Below are 14,931 nucleotides of genomic sequence, written 5' to 3' on the forward strand. Positions count from 1 at the left end.
TCACCGCTCGCCACTGCTAATTTGACAATAAAGACACTACACTGTTGTAGTGATATTAAATCTAAATAATGTGAGATGACCCCATGAGAACTGACACCTGGAGTATTTCAGACTGCGTGCACCTCATATTGCAGCCAAGAGTAGACACACAACAGGTTACTGACAGCTTTAAGGATTCAATGGGCTTCTTTGGTTTGGTAAAATAAAGTGGGTGTTGTTTGTGATGATGCCCTTCTTCCCAGAAATGTGACGCTACATTCCCGGTGGCCGTGTGATCCATATGTTGGCCTGGAGCATCTTGGGTAATGGTTGCTAGGTGGGCACATCCAGGTGTCAGCACATTGCACCCCGGCATGTCACAATGGATATTTCACATTGTGACAGTCTGTCACATGGAGGAGTGACCTCCAAACAAGTGCATCAGCAGCGTGACTAGTGATGTCACATGTGGTGATGGTGAGATGAGGACAAAGCTGGGCAAACAGATAAACAAATACACGGCACACAACACTAGCGCATGAACAAGACACAGAGGTGAACCACATTTAGAATATTTGGAGCTGTGAATCGGAGCCATTTTGTAAAATTTTCGATCAACCCTTTCTCTTTCTCCGGCGACTTATTCTAATATTAAAAAGAAAAACAATTAAAAACATCATATCATATAGTATTTTTGTACTCTCACCTAAACTGTGGACTTGAATTACTCTGGCATCCTATACACCAGGGGTGTGCAACTTAAATGCTGGTGAGGCCCACAATTTTTCATCAAATTACTACTTCCCATCAGACCACACATTTCCTAAACAGATATATGAAAAAAATGCAATTTTAAATATGGACAAAATACATGCTCTTTATGTATTTATTGTATTCATTTTCACGTGACCCTCGTGACAATATGCAGTTAAGATCATTTCCTGATAGATTGATGATATTATGTTTGTCCTGCATATAATTCACAGCTTAAAATTACAGTTGACTGCTGCATACCTGCAGATATGCATATTCCCTGATTGAAATATTTTTTAAATTAAAATAAACCCCCAAAAAACATATATTTTATTAATATTTTTATTTTTTTCCCCATTTTTTCTGCATAATTATATATATATATATATATATATATATATATATATATATATATATATATATATATATATATATATATTATATATATATAATTTTAATAAATCCTACTACAGTGTTTCCTAATTTTTTTCCCGGGATTAGGTTCCGAAAAATACCTGCAATAAATGAAATATACGAAGAAGTTAGCTTTATGTTTTACAGGTATTATAAATGTTTTAAGGGTCTAAAACCCCTCACCACACAGTTTATAAACATTCCTTATCATGGCGTTTTCATTTTCTCACATTTTCCCTCTTGTTGAAACATTCTCAATGTTCAAACCTTCATACATCTTCTAAAATAGGTACATTAATGTAAAAAAATTGCACTAAGAAAAATCCGTGAAACAGCGAGGCCGCGAAAAGTGAACCGAGTTATAGTGAGGGAACATTGTATTCCAAAGAGAATCGTGTATGCATTTGTACTGCAAGGAGAAGAGGACAATCTCATATGGTTAGTTGTGGTTTCACTTACAGTGTACTGTATTCTTTTACTCTGTGAAAATTTAAATACAGTACAGTAATAATATATATCATATAATATGCTGAAGACCAATAAAAGGTCAAGCTAAAAGTGTATGGGCTAAAAACACACACCAAGACTGTATGAAGAATACATGTGCTTCTCGGGTAATGTATACAGGTAATAGCAAAGATTTGGCAAATAGCAATGCTGCGCAGTCAAATATTATAGGTAATAAATCAGGATAAATGTCTTGTCTAGTCACTGACATATACAAGTCTCATATCTGCCATAAGTACAATGTGACACCTCTATGAACATAGCCAAATATATGCTCTAGCACCAATTGGACCTGATCATGCAGGACCCTGACTTATCCAGGACCATCAGTCAGGGACGTTCACAGGGTCACACTGGTGTGGAGTACATTGCAGGAGAGCCCACCCATTTAGCCTATGATGGATCACTGACAGTTCACTACATAAATCTTGTCCTCATCTGTTTGTGCAGCAAACAATGTTATATCAACTAACTTGAATGTATATCAACAGTTTCTACCAATATTATTTTATAGCCCCAGTGTTTGTTAAATACTGGGACTATTACTCAACTCTACAAAATACTTTTTCATTCAGGAAAGAGTAGCTTGCTGAAACTGCAATAATGTTAAGTGATAATGTTTTACTGTATGACCCTGCACACTCTGGGACACTTACAAGGGGCCACTGCTCCTTGCAACATCATCAAAATCATATTTATAGGTACGGTGTGAAGACTTCATGGACGATGTTGCTTGGCTGGCAAATCTAGCGCACCGAAGGATGTGGAACTCGCTGGTCAGTTATTTTTCAGAATTGCTGCAATAGAAATAAGAACATTTTCATTGTATTTGAGTATACTGCATACAGCATAGCTACTATAGGCTCATCTTGGGTGTCTTGACGGTCTCTACCATATATAAATTTATTATTACTACTAAAGAAAAACAGACCGGGCCCCATTTATCAACACCAGACAACAAGTACGCTTAAGCAAGGAAAAGAAAAAGGTTTTTGGAGGACTAGAGTTGTGCTAACCTTGCTCCCGCAAGATAAATTCTAATGGTATTTATGAGTTCACAAACTCCGGAGAATACATCTTGTACCGCTCCCGCAGATAACCGCCATTCCCGAACCACTGGTTCGGACCAATCACAGAGCGACATTGTGTTTGGGGGCGGGATATGCAACTGTGAGGAAACCAGGAAGCCAGCGCTGACGCGGGAGCTAACAAACAAACCTAACATGGGCGAACGGACGCTGCAATTAATTCTGTTCTCGCAGATTTACTCAAAGTTTCCTTGTTGAATGTTGAACAGCGAGAGGCGCTTCGTGCATTTCTAGCTGGTAAGATGTTCGTGCTTTTCCCCCCTTCGACATGAACGGAGTAACATCTTCACCCGTGGCTGTGATTGGTTAAAACAAACGTGTAGAATGTCGCATCATCCAATCAGCTCGAATTATTATACAGAATGTCCCGCCTTTTGGTAAATAAACTTGAGTTGAGTTGAGTTGAGTTGAGCCAAAGCGTGCTTAGCACATGACATGTAGTTTAGCCTAACAGAGTGAAAGTCACCCGGATGTTTACCGTCACTTCGATTCGCCGGCTGTTGGATCTGACAGTTTTATTCGGCTTTCGGTGTCCTCCGTGCTGTACTGCTTTTGAAGAAGTGCTTCTTTGTTGTAAGGCATAATCCCACCTTTGATGTCCGCCGTGGGACGCGATCATTCCTCTTGAGTTCAATGTTGCCACTGGCAGCCATGCAATTCAATGTGTATGCGATACGTCACGATGATCACGTCAATCACATGACTGTCCAAATTGTCCGATACAGTACGCAAGAATATTCATAAAAAGTGCAATAAATCATAATAGCTCAACATAAATTGGCATTTCTTTCAGGGAAAAGTTTAAATGAACCATTTCACACAATAGCTGGTTAGTTTATCACAAGTCTCGTATTCCTTTAATGTCACTAAATGTCCGAACTCTGACCAATTGTCATCAAAATTCATGTGCACATTCCTACTCATGCCCACTTGAACCTTTGAAAATATGACAAAAAAGAACTCGCTATAGAGTAAAGGCTTAATTTCCATTAACTTTAAAATCTGCTAAAAATCACTAGACAAGTCTCAAATCATGACTGAAATCCTTTTCACACTGCACTTGATCAGTGTGGAAGAGTTGCGCGGCAATGCACAATGACCAGTTGCCAGCGTGCCCATATTTGGAAGTGCTCAGGAAGCAGGAAGTAAAAACTGAGATTTTGCCCATGGTTATACTGCACCTCGATGAGATGTAAAAGAAAGCCCTTGACTGGCTTATTTCAAGGAGGATGAGGACACGACAAGCAGAGAAAAATGAATGGCTCAGAGGGAACTTGGATAGTTCTATCATGCAGTTACTTGTAAATAAGTCCGTCAATATACCGGTATCTCTAAATAAGTACGACAGCTGCTTTCCACTTGGAGGTGCTTGTCTGTCATCTCGCAGCTGCTAATCTCAAATAGGACAGTCTCCAATTTGAGGCACCGTGCCGCCCAGCAAAGTTCTATTCTATGGAACCCGACCTTCAACACATACACAATGAATGGGTTTGGCAACGGTGGCCTGCGCCCTGCTAAATGCAGTGTGAAAAGGTCTTGACTTTTTTTAAAAAATTTTTTTATTGCATATACTGGAGATGATCGATAACACTTTTTTTCAGACCGATACCGATACTCAGACCCTCAGTACTCACCGATACCGATACCAAGTGCTGATACCAGTACAATAGTACATTTTGATAAATAAATTTTAAAAAATCACTAAAATATATTTTTAAACAAAAATAATCCATCTTCTGCAGAGTTTGTTGTAAAGTTTGCTGTCAATTTTGAAGTATTTCCAAACCGGTGAAGTTTTGGTGAAAAACACAGACATGCTCGTAGGGGTGTGAATCTCTGACATGAGGCGGATTCGATATGTATCTCGAAACACAGGTTGCGATTCGATTGAAAAACGATATCTTTCAGAGCAGAACGGTTCGATTTGGTGTGATTAAGTCTGGGAACAATATGATTTTCGATTCATTTTAATATTCAAAACTTATAGTGACATTTGTTGCTTGTAGACGTTAATCTTAAAAACACCGCACATTTTTACAGCATCTTCAAACATGTTGAAAAACAACACCAAAAATGTCTTCTACATTTCATATATTGAATCAATTATTTAAATAGACCGCAAGAAATGGCTGGGCGATATGACTGAAAAATGTATCACAGTTTAAGTATTTGTTATTATGATCGTTATTGACAGTTGTAATTTTTTTTTTTTTTTTTTTTTTCACAGAATATGTGCACAGCATGTGAAGTGTTTCAGAAACATAAATTTGAGACATGAAATAAACCTACCATCCAGCCAAAAGAAATATGAAGCCACCTTATGGAACAATAAATCTATCAAACGCATTTTAAGCACTTAATATATATTGCCAAAAGTGACCGTCCCTTTTTATCAACAATTTTTGTTTTTCTTTTGCCGTCACATTCATTTCTGGTTAATGTACATCCTAAGGGATGCCGTCAAGCTGCAGAAGGAGTCCTATCAAGCCTTTTTGGCCTGTGGGAGATAGCTGGTGGTTATCGGCTGGCCAAGCGGAACACAGCTTCGGCGGTCATTGGGGCAAAAACCCGGGCGTGGGAGGAGTTCAGTGAGGCCATGGAAAACAACTTCCTTTGGGGAAATTCTGGTCCACCATCTTGTGTCTCGGGAGGGGGAAGCACTGCACCATTAACACTGTGTAGAGTGTATATGGGGTGCTGCTGACCTCGACTCGGGACGTCGTGAGTCAGTGGGGAGAATACTTCCAAGACTTCCTCAATTCCACCGACATGCCTTCCCTTGAGCAAGCAGAGCATGGAGACTCTAAAGTGGGCTCTCCTATGGCTGGGGTTGAAGTCACAGTTTAAAAGCTCGGTGGTAAAGCCAAGGGGTCAGATTTTCATGGCAAACATTTTTCAACAAGGCATTAAGAGAAATGTCACCATGGGCTGACATAAAAAAATAAACAGTCAAGGCATTACATCCGCTTCAAAATATTGACAAGGCAGAGATCGTCGTATCCCGTCGGAGAAGACTTGACTGAAGAGGAGTGTACAGACCAGAGAGTTGTTGTTGTTGCTTGGTTGGTTGGTTTATAGAATATATTGCGTGTATTTCACAAAGCAGGTCAACAAACTGTGAGATTAAAACTGAACAACGAGTTGACATACCCTCAGATAGGAAACTGCATTTTCGGTTCCAGCACAGCTTATCCCAGTGTGTTATATCAACACTGAGTATGTGCACCTGGAGTTACCACCCGACTTAAAAGACCCTCTCAATGGAGCGCCGATTCTTCGGGTCACCATGGCAACTGGGACGACGACGCGGCACCGCCCTCTGCTTCTGCGTTTTTTTGTTTTTTTTTAACCCCTCTCAACCGAAAATCTTAATGTGCTCATGTGGCGAATTTTAACATTTCTTTAGAAAGAAAGTGCAACACTGCAGCAGCTCCCCATAGAGGAAGGCGGCGTGGGAGAACGTTGCTGCTCGGGTCAGTGCATAAATTTAAATGTAGTCCTTTGAAATCACAATAAAACTACAGGAGAAACCTGTTGAATGATAGCTCATTAATTCATTTCATTTAGGTGCAATCCTGCGGGGGAGAAGCGCACTTGACGTAAGATGAAATATTCAAAAGTTAGATGAAATATAAAAATATTCAAAGGTGTATAAGAAAAGAAAACACCCTGGTCTGCAAATCCAGAAGCACTGTCCCATGTGTTGACCAGCTCCCACAACATCCAGGTCCTTTTGATACTCAGGGTGGATCTCATCCACCATCAGGGAACTGCCACATGTGAATTCAACCCCAGAGAGAGGAGTGCTGTTCACGACAGACAAGAGTTTCTGTTTTCTCTTGTTGTGGCGTAGTCAGACATCCATCCATCCATCTTCTTAACTGCTTACTCCTCACAAGCGTCACGGGGGTGCTGGAGCCTATCCCAGCTGGCTTCGGGCAGTAGGCGGGGTACACCGAGACGAACAACCACTCACACTCACAAGCAAACCTAGGAATAATTCAGAGCGCCCAATTAACCTGCCATGCATGTTTTTGGAATGTGGGAGGCGACCCACGCAGGCACGGGGAGAACATGCAAACTCAACCCAGGAAGGCCAAAGCCTGGACTCGATCTTGTGTCCTCAGCACTGGGAGGCGAATGTACTAACCAGTCATCACCCGTAGTCAGACATAACTGAACGAATTCCACTCAGCAGCTCTTGACTTGAGTGAGCCCATTTATTTATTTATTTATTTATTTATTTATTTAGTTTTTAGTTCAGGGCTAGTCAACACAACTCAGGTTTAGATCAACAGCATGTTCAGTCTGCTGCATGACCCCTCCCCCATTTCCCCTGTTGTTCAGTAATATAAACAAGCGATATTAGATATAAAAGGCACTCAATAGTAAATTGATGCAGAAATCAAACACTATACTTGCTCATAGGGTTCATTTTTATTGCGGATATACAATCTTGACCCATGATCAAAACCCGTGGCATTAATTCTTTCATGCACTTTCACATGTAAACAACAAACAAACAAAAGCAAACAATCATTCATACTAACATTCACACGTTAGTCTTCTGTTAACCTAACATGCATATATTTTGGAATGTGGGAGAAAAACAGAGTAAGTGAAGAAAACCCATGCAAGCGTTCTAAATTTAGGTTCCTTTGAAAAATACTTTATGGTGTTGCCAAATGCGCTGTTTCATGTCATCTACATTTCTTACGATATACCTTTGTGTGTTTTATTATAGAAGTTACAGTATACATTTCTTCATGTTTACGATGTACTGTACATGTATGGCACTTGAGGATAATAAATACATGAATGAATGAATGAATAAATAAATAAATAAATAAATAAATAAATAAATAAATAAATAAAATGGCCGCTTAGGTGTACTTTTTCAAAAGGTAAGGTAAGGCCAGTGCTGTGAGAACAGGCATCCAAAACAATGAAGTGGCTTAAGGGGGGGGAAATACAAAACAAAACGTGTGTATGTATGTTTATATGTGACCGGCGCTGACAAAAGGGTCCTCGTGTGCAAAAAAAAAAAAATCAAAATTGAGATGTTGATATATTTGAATTCTGCGCTTTAAAATGATATATAAAACATGGACGTACCTCAAGAATTGACAAAGTCACAACAATTTTAATGTTGGAAGGTTGAAATCCCTAATTTTGAGAAAAAGGGTTTAAAGTTTTGGTACTTGCATTTCGAATGTCCATAGCAACCTGTACCTTAAGAAAAAAGATATGAACCTACCATTTTCAGGATTTGTTAAAATATCAGTGGAAAGTCAATTCCAATAGCAGGCAAGGTCATCGTCCGAGATTTGAACCCTTTAAACATTTTGGAAGTTTGACCTCTCAAGAGTTGAAATCAGCCTCAACTTTGAAGATCACATTCGGCTTACAATTCATCTTCTGAGGCATCAGCCAAAGTTTGCTTATTTTATTGTTGCTCCTTGTGGTATTTTATTACTTAAATGAGGTCATTTCATAATTTTGTGTCAGTTAAAAGATTCGACATTAATGTAGTAATTTGAATTAAAAGTAGACAACGGTTCATTAAGAAAACGATCCTGTATAATATCTGTTTGGATGACAATTCGCCGGTAACCGGACCGATGACAGCATAGCTTCTGCTCCATTATGTAGGATGACTGTTCACGTTCGTGATGAATTGTGTTTCGACTTTTTTTTTGGTTGCTATGTCCATCCATCCATCCATCCATTAGCAGATTCGCTTATCCTCACAATATTTATATAAATCAGTAATGAATTACGTCTGAGGCTAGGAAAGTCGGGTTGTTTTTAAAAAGGTGAGCAAGACGCAATGCTAGCTAGCAGCTCGGCTAAAAACACGCCCCCTAGTTACAAGGCATACTGTCTTATAATTGCTTATTTTCATACACTTCTATTACAATTTGGACTTTTGTGCTGCTTGGAAATGAAACTACAGACCTCAAGGAGGATATTTGTGGAGAAATCTCAAAATGGACAAAAAATGTCCAACTGTCTAATATCGCCCATATCACTATTGAGCCTGCGGACATTCGTACCCTTTTGCTGGAACGGGTCACATATATGTATGTGTGTGTGTGTGTGTGTGTGTATATATATATATATATATATATATATATATATATATATATATATATATATATATATATATATATATATATATATATATATATATATATATATATATATATATATATATATATATATATATATATATATATATATTTTTTTTTTTAGTTTCATGACAGTTTAAGCACTGTAATATTCACGAAATGATCTCATGGCTTATGAGTTTGAGTTACCATAAGATGCTCTTAACAAATTTGAAACCACCTTCATAATTAAACAATTGAGCCATTCATGTCTATTTCATTCCCCCCCCAAAAAGTACATCAATATACCGCATGTGTACATCCAACTACAACAAATATTGATGAGAAGTGTCGGCCATCTCATCCAAGACAAAATCCTTCGATGTTGTGTGGTAGTAATACCACCATTTGTCATCTTAAAGTAGAGTATGTTTCTTGGAACTTCTTCAGTTTAATATTGAGGTCACTCCAGTTTCACCACTGCTGTCCTGCAGCTTTTTTTTGTTACAAATATTTATACATATGCAGAGTCACTGGACTGAGTGCGTCCAAAGTTGGGCATACTCATCCTTGGCAAGTCTTTGTTGCGGATTTCATAAATAGACTTCCTCCTGGCCCGCACTCCTCGAACGGCAGCTTTGATCTTCCTCCACCCGAGATGGTTGAGCTCTGCTAAGTTAAGCACCACACAAATGCCACTGACTGCAAACATGAAGACCAAAAACACTGTCTTCTCCGTTGGCCTGGAAACATAACACTCTACATCTTTTATGCAGGGGTATCGGTCGCACTCATACACAGCGGGGACGTTGAATCCATAAAGGAAATATTGACCCACAAGGAATCCGATCTCCAGTGCGTTTCTGAACACCACCTGGATGATGTAGAATCTGGATATGCCTTCCTGCCTTCTCATTTTGGACTTAGTAGTTCGCACGACTGAATTGGGCATGTCCTTGGCCTCAAGGCAATCAGGCTCCGCCTCCTTGTTGGTGTTCTCTGTGTTCTGTAGCACCCCATTAACAATAGTGTTCTTGATCTTCTTGTTGTCATCTCTTTTCATAGAGTCCTGCTCCTTGTCCAGGGAGAGGTACACTGTGGAGTAGCGGCGCTCCTTCTGCTTGGCAGACTGGTGGACAGAGTAGGTGATAAAGCAAAGGCTGGGGCAGCAGACCATAATGATCTGGAACACCCAGTACCTGATGTGAGAAATGGGGAAAGCTTTGTCGTAACAAGCCTGGTTACAGCCTGGCTGTAAAGTGTTACATACAAACATGGACTGCTCGTCATTGTACACTGTCTCTCCAACTATTGCCACGATCAGAATACGAAAAATCACCACCACTGTCAGCAGGATCCTGAGGAAACAAACAAAGCCATTTACCATATACAATTGTCATTCTTTTTTTTTCTCACAGATGACATTTCCATCTATTCATTTTAATATTTAAATGTTGTATTTATGTCTACAGTTGATTAAATAAACACCCCTGTTCAAATGCAAGGTTTTTGTTTTTCACACATCTGTCACCTTTTCAAGTGCCCCAGATCATCCTCAAAGAGAGTAAGTCATTTTAAGTCATTTTCAACACTTTAGATTGGTCACAAATGTGTGTGTGTACATATATATATATCTATATATATATATATATATATATATATATATATATATATATATATATATATATATATATATATATATATATATATATATATATATATATATATACTGCGATTGACTGGCAACCAGTCCAGGGTGTCTCCCGCCTACTGCCCAGAGCCAGCTGAGATAGGCGCCAGCACCCCCCGCGTCCCTTGTGAGGAATGAGGAATGAGCGGTCAAGAAAATGGATATATATATATATATATATATATATATATTAGGGGTGCAAATTGCCTATAGTACCTGACGATTCGATTCGTATTGCTATGCATAGGTCACGATTCGATTCGAAACCGATTTATCCCGACACAAATTTATAAATCAATTGTTGCGATTTTGTTACTCAAATTTAGAAAATACTAACCAGTAAACTTGTACATGTACACTGTAAGATTTGTATGAACATGTTTTATTTATTTATCTGAAACTTCAGTCATAACTGTGAGTCACTGTATTTAACAGGTCTGTTTCAGATTTGAACAGCTTTTAAATAAAATATTAAGGCTTAATGTTCCATGAATTAATTTAACATTTTTCTATGATTAAGGTGTGAACCCTAACCGTAAGTAAGACGTTTTGTTGAATATTTTTCCATCAAAAATGGATGTTTAAAAATCGATTCGGGCGCCTATTGAAACGATTCAAGACTTGAGCGATGTAATATCGTGATATATTGCCGAATTGTTTTTTCAACACCCCAAATATATATATATATATATATATGTATGTATGTATATATGTATATATATATATATATATATATATATATATATATATATATATATATATATATATATATATATATATATACATATATACATATATACATACATACATACATATATATATATATATATATATATATATATATATATATATATATATATATATATATATATATATATATATATGTATGTATATATACTACAATATTAAGTACCATTAGTAGGTTAATATTGTATTTTTTTTTTCTTTTTAGGTTGAGCAATTTTTTTTACAATGTTGTGACCTTTTTTTTTTTTGTATCGTCAACCTCCCCACAATAAAATCGTGATAATATCGTATCGTGTTGTTTGGATGTCGTATCGTTGGGGTGGGGGTCTTTCTCTGCTAAGATGAAAAGGAGTCTGGCTCCTTATCAATGAATAGTACCCTGTAGGTTCATGACACTGTTAAGGGTGCTGTCCATTGCTGAAATAGCATCACGTCCCTTTCCTTCTCTTGCCTCCACCTGTAGATGCAAACTTTCATTTGTCACTTACTTTTATTTAAACGGTTGAATCACTGCTCCTACATACGTTTTTCTACATTATAACGTAAATCATTGAGACATAAAAAACATTTTTTTTCAATCAATGTTTGTCTTCAGACACAGATTGTTGATTTCTTTCTGAAGTAAACACTTACCTTCCGATCATAGTCGAGTGTTGCTGGACTGCCGCCTCCAAGAGACGCTCCAATATGGTCCACTCTCCCATGACTGTTCATTCGGAGAAAATCTCACTCAGACGCAGTTTGTGCACATAAAACAAGTGGGAATAAAATCTATGTGAGCGAAAAATTATCCACCCGGTCCAGCATTTTCCACCCGCGGCGCGCGTGGAAGTGCTGTGGATGCGACTTCCACAGCAGCTGCTACATTGAGCTCGTCTCCAGTGAGTGCTGTCTGCAGCCTGCAGCCTGCAGGCTGAGCTTGAGTTTGCACTAAAAGGACGACTGTGACTGTGCGCGGGGTTGTTGCACTCGGCGTTAATTCCGGTTTAAGTACACTTCTCTGCGTCACACGCACGTCCGACAGTCGGCGGGAGAGGTCAGGGACGCACGCTTGTTGAGCGTATAACAACCATCCATTTATCGCTGCCCTCTGCTTGCAGTAGTGAGTGAGACAAGTTTGTGAAGCAAGGCGCGCGCATATCTGCACGCTTCAGAGCGTGCACTTCATACACGGCGCCGTTCTTCTCAGCTATATCTGTCATTCCCAATTTTGGTTTGTTACTTTGTGCTTTGTTGTTTTGAGTTTCTGTAATGTAATAGATTTGATTCCGTGGACCATATTTTCCTCGACATGTGCCCCATGCATAAAACCAGGCGCATCTTCATTTTCGTGCAAGGGCAATAGTGTACTGTCACTGTGTATGAGAATGCATTGTGACTCCCTGCGCATTCGACGCAATGTCACTTCCGCATTTGATGTGTTAATGCACCAACCTTGCGTTGCGTATGGGGAGAGATTTGCCTCAAAAATATTCACACAAGTAAATTCGTGATTTTTACGTGTTTTTGAGATTGTCATGTTTTGTAGTGTTGTGTCGTTCACGACCGATTCGTTCATAAAGAATGAATCTTTTCAGTGAACGTGAGTGAACCGGTCACTTCTTGAAGTGATTTGTTCTTTTCTCCGTTCAATTGAGAGCAGCCACACTCATGCCATCAGTCTTCGCGAGCGACCAATCAGAAGCTAGCGTGTAACGATTAGGTGAACAAATCTTTTGAACGGTTCCCCAGGATTTTTTCGCTATTTTACTGGATTTTGACAGATTTTGCAAGACCCATAGAATATTGTGTCCTATTGCTATAAAAACATGGAATCTACCAAAAGAAAGATTACAGCCTCTTCTTTCATCAGGAAAAAAAGTATATTTCTATCTTTTTCCATTTTGCATCAATTATCATTAAAATATGGTTAAGTTTCATCATTATTTACAAATTTGTTTAAAACTACGGGGAAGAGCTTTTTGATCTTTATACTCTGCTGCCATCTACTGGCCGTTTTTGTAATAACTACCATTGCTTCACGCATTCTCTTCAGTTCAGAAGCTGCATCAAAGCCAAAACGTATAAATACATCTTTGGGGGCATGGTAATATTTAAAATAGAACGTATTTATACGTTTTTGGGAGTAAATGAGTTAAATGAAATGATTCTAGTGATTCAGTTCACCTAAAAGGACTGTAATGCCCATCACTATTGGTTCTGTGGGGGTGGGATTTCGTTTTCTTTTGGTGTTTTTGGGTGTTTCATGTATTCTTTGTTTCTTCCCTTGTCTCGTTTTGTCTAACCATGTCCACCTGAGTGTGTCTTCCCTTCCCAGTGTGTTGATGAATTATGATGTTTTAAATGTGTTCAGCATAAACAACAGCTCTATATTTATATAGCTGTTATGGTTCACACAAGGAAATGAAGGCAGAGGTTTGAGGGGTGTTTTACTGAGGCGGCGAGCAGGATGACCAAGGCGTGGTTGGCAGAGTGGATGAGATCTTGGCCAACTTGCCGAGGAGCAGATGGAGTGTCAAAGGACCAGAGGTAGGTGGAGACAAGCAGTCCGTTTGAGGAAGTGTCGAGCGAGACTGGGTCGGTAGGTACTGGTGAGGGAATACAAGATCACAGTAGTAGAAAACTACTACAAAATACAGGCCAGAATACCACTCCAGTAGTCAAAATCATCTGGCACCCACTTGCAGATCAGCAGAAGTCTTACAGCCATAAGTTGATTGCTGATCAGCTGCAGGTGCACTCCCAGAACCACCCTGCCCTGCCCCAGAAAAGGTAAAGTCTCCAGCAAACAAGACCACAGGAAATGTGGTTACCAAAATAAAATTCAAGGTGACGGGCCAGTGGTCAGTGCGCAACCACCACAAGCTCATACTAAAAAAAAATAATAATAATAATTATATATATATATATAATTTTTTATTTTATTTTATTTTTTTAAGTTAAAAAAATCGATTCAGCAATATATCACGATACTACAGAACGCAATTGTCGAATCGATTCAATAGGCTGCCGAATCGATTTTTTTAACATCCATTTTTGATGGAAATATATTCAACAAAACGTCTAACTTTCACACTTTAAGCATGGAAGAATGTTATATTAATGGAACATTAAGCCTGAATATTTTATTTCAATTCCCGTTTGTTACATACAGTGGCTCACAGTTATAAAACTGAAGTTTCAGATCAATAAATAATACAATTTCATACAAATCTTACAGGGTACATGTACAAGTTTACTGAAAGGTATTTTCTAAATTGAGTAAAAAAAATTTTTAAAAGAAAAATCGCAACAATCGACTTGTAAATTCATATCGGGATTAATCGGTCTTGAATCGAATCGTGACCTATGAATCGTGATACGGATCGAATCGTCAGGTACAAGGCAATTCACACCCCTAATATATATATATAAAATATTATTTTGCACTGACGCCATTACATTGAGAAATGAGAAAATTCACAAAATTCACACTGCAGTCACAATACCACCTTATTTGGTGACGACAGTATAGACACACAAAGAGTTTTAGACATACAAGAGACAGACAGGCGGTCTATATTTAGCCATTTGTTCGTGGCTGAGGCTGAGGAAGACTATACTTGGTTCCACTGACAGTAATCTTTTTAAGTTTCTCGCAGGG

At 38.5% G+C, this 14,931-nt stretch overlaps 1 protein-coding gene across 1 annotated transcript; it reads right to left on the reverse strand.

Annotated features, from left to right (window-relative positions):
- Window positions 1-8,981: 8,981 nt before the first annotated feature.
- On the reverse strand, window positions 8,982-12,353 carry gjd2b (gap junction protein delta 2b). Its single transcript, XM_077510714.1, has 2 exons — window positions 11,922-12,353; window positions 8,982-10,209 (listed from the first exon to the last, which is right to left on the reverse strand). The coding sequence occupies exons 1-2, from the start codon at window positions 11,990-11,992 to the stop codon at window positions 9,366-9,368; spliced, it is 915 nt and encodes a 304-aa protein (XP_077366840.1). The 5' UTR covers window positions 11,993-12,353; the 3' UTR covers window positions 8,982-9,365.
- Between the last annotated feature and the right edge of the window lie 2,578 nt (window positions 12,354-14,931).

This window comes from Festucalex cinctus, chromosome 21 (assembly GCF_051991245.1).
Source record: "Festucalex cinctus isolate MCC-2025b chromosome 21, RoL_Fcin_1.0, whole genome shotgun sequence".
Classification (NCBI taxonomy): Eukaryota; Metazoa; Chordata; class Actinopteri; order Syngnathiformes; family Syngnathidae; genus Festucalex; species Festucalex cinctus.

What these genes read in the sequence shown, in the direction of transcription:
- gjd2b (XM_077510714.1), bottom strand. Translation starts at nt 11,992, where the DNA reads ATGGGAGAGTGGACCATATTGGAGCGTCTCTTGGAGGCGGCAGTCCAG. An exon ending in CACTCGACTATGATCGGAAG is followed by an intron (nt 10,210 to 11,921) that starts GTAAGTGTTTAC and finishes TTGTTTCCTCAG; the next exon opens with GATCCTGCTGACAGTGGTGG.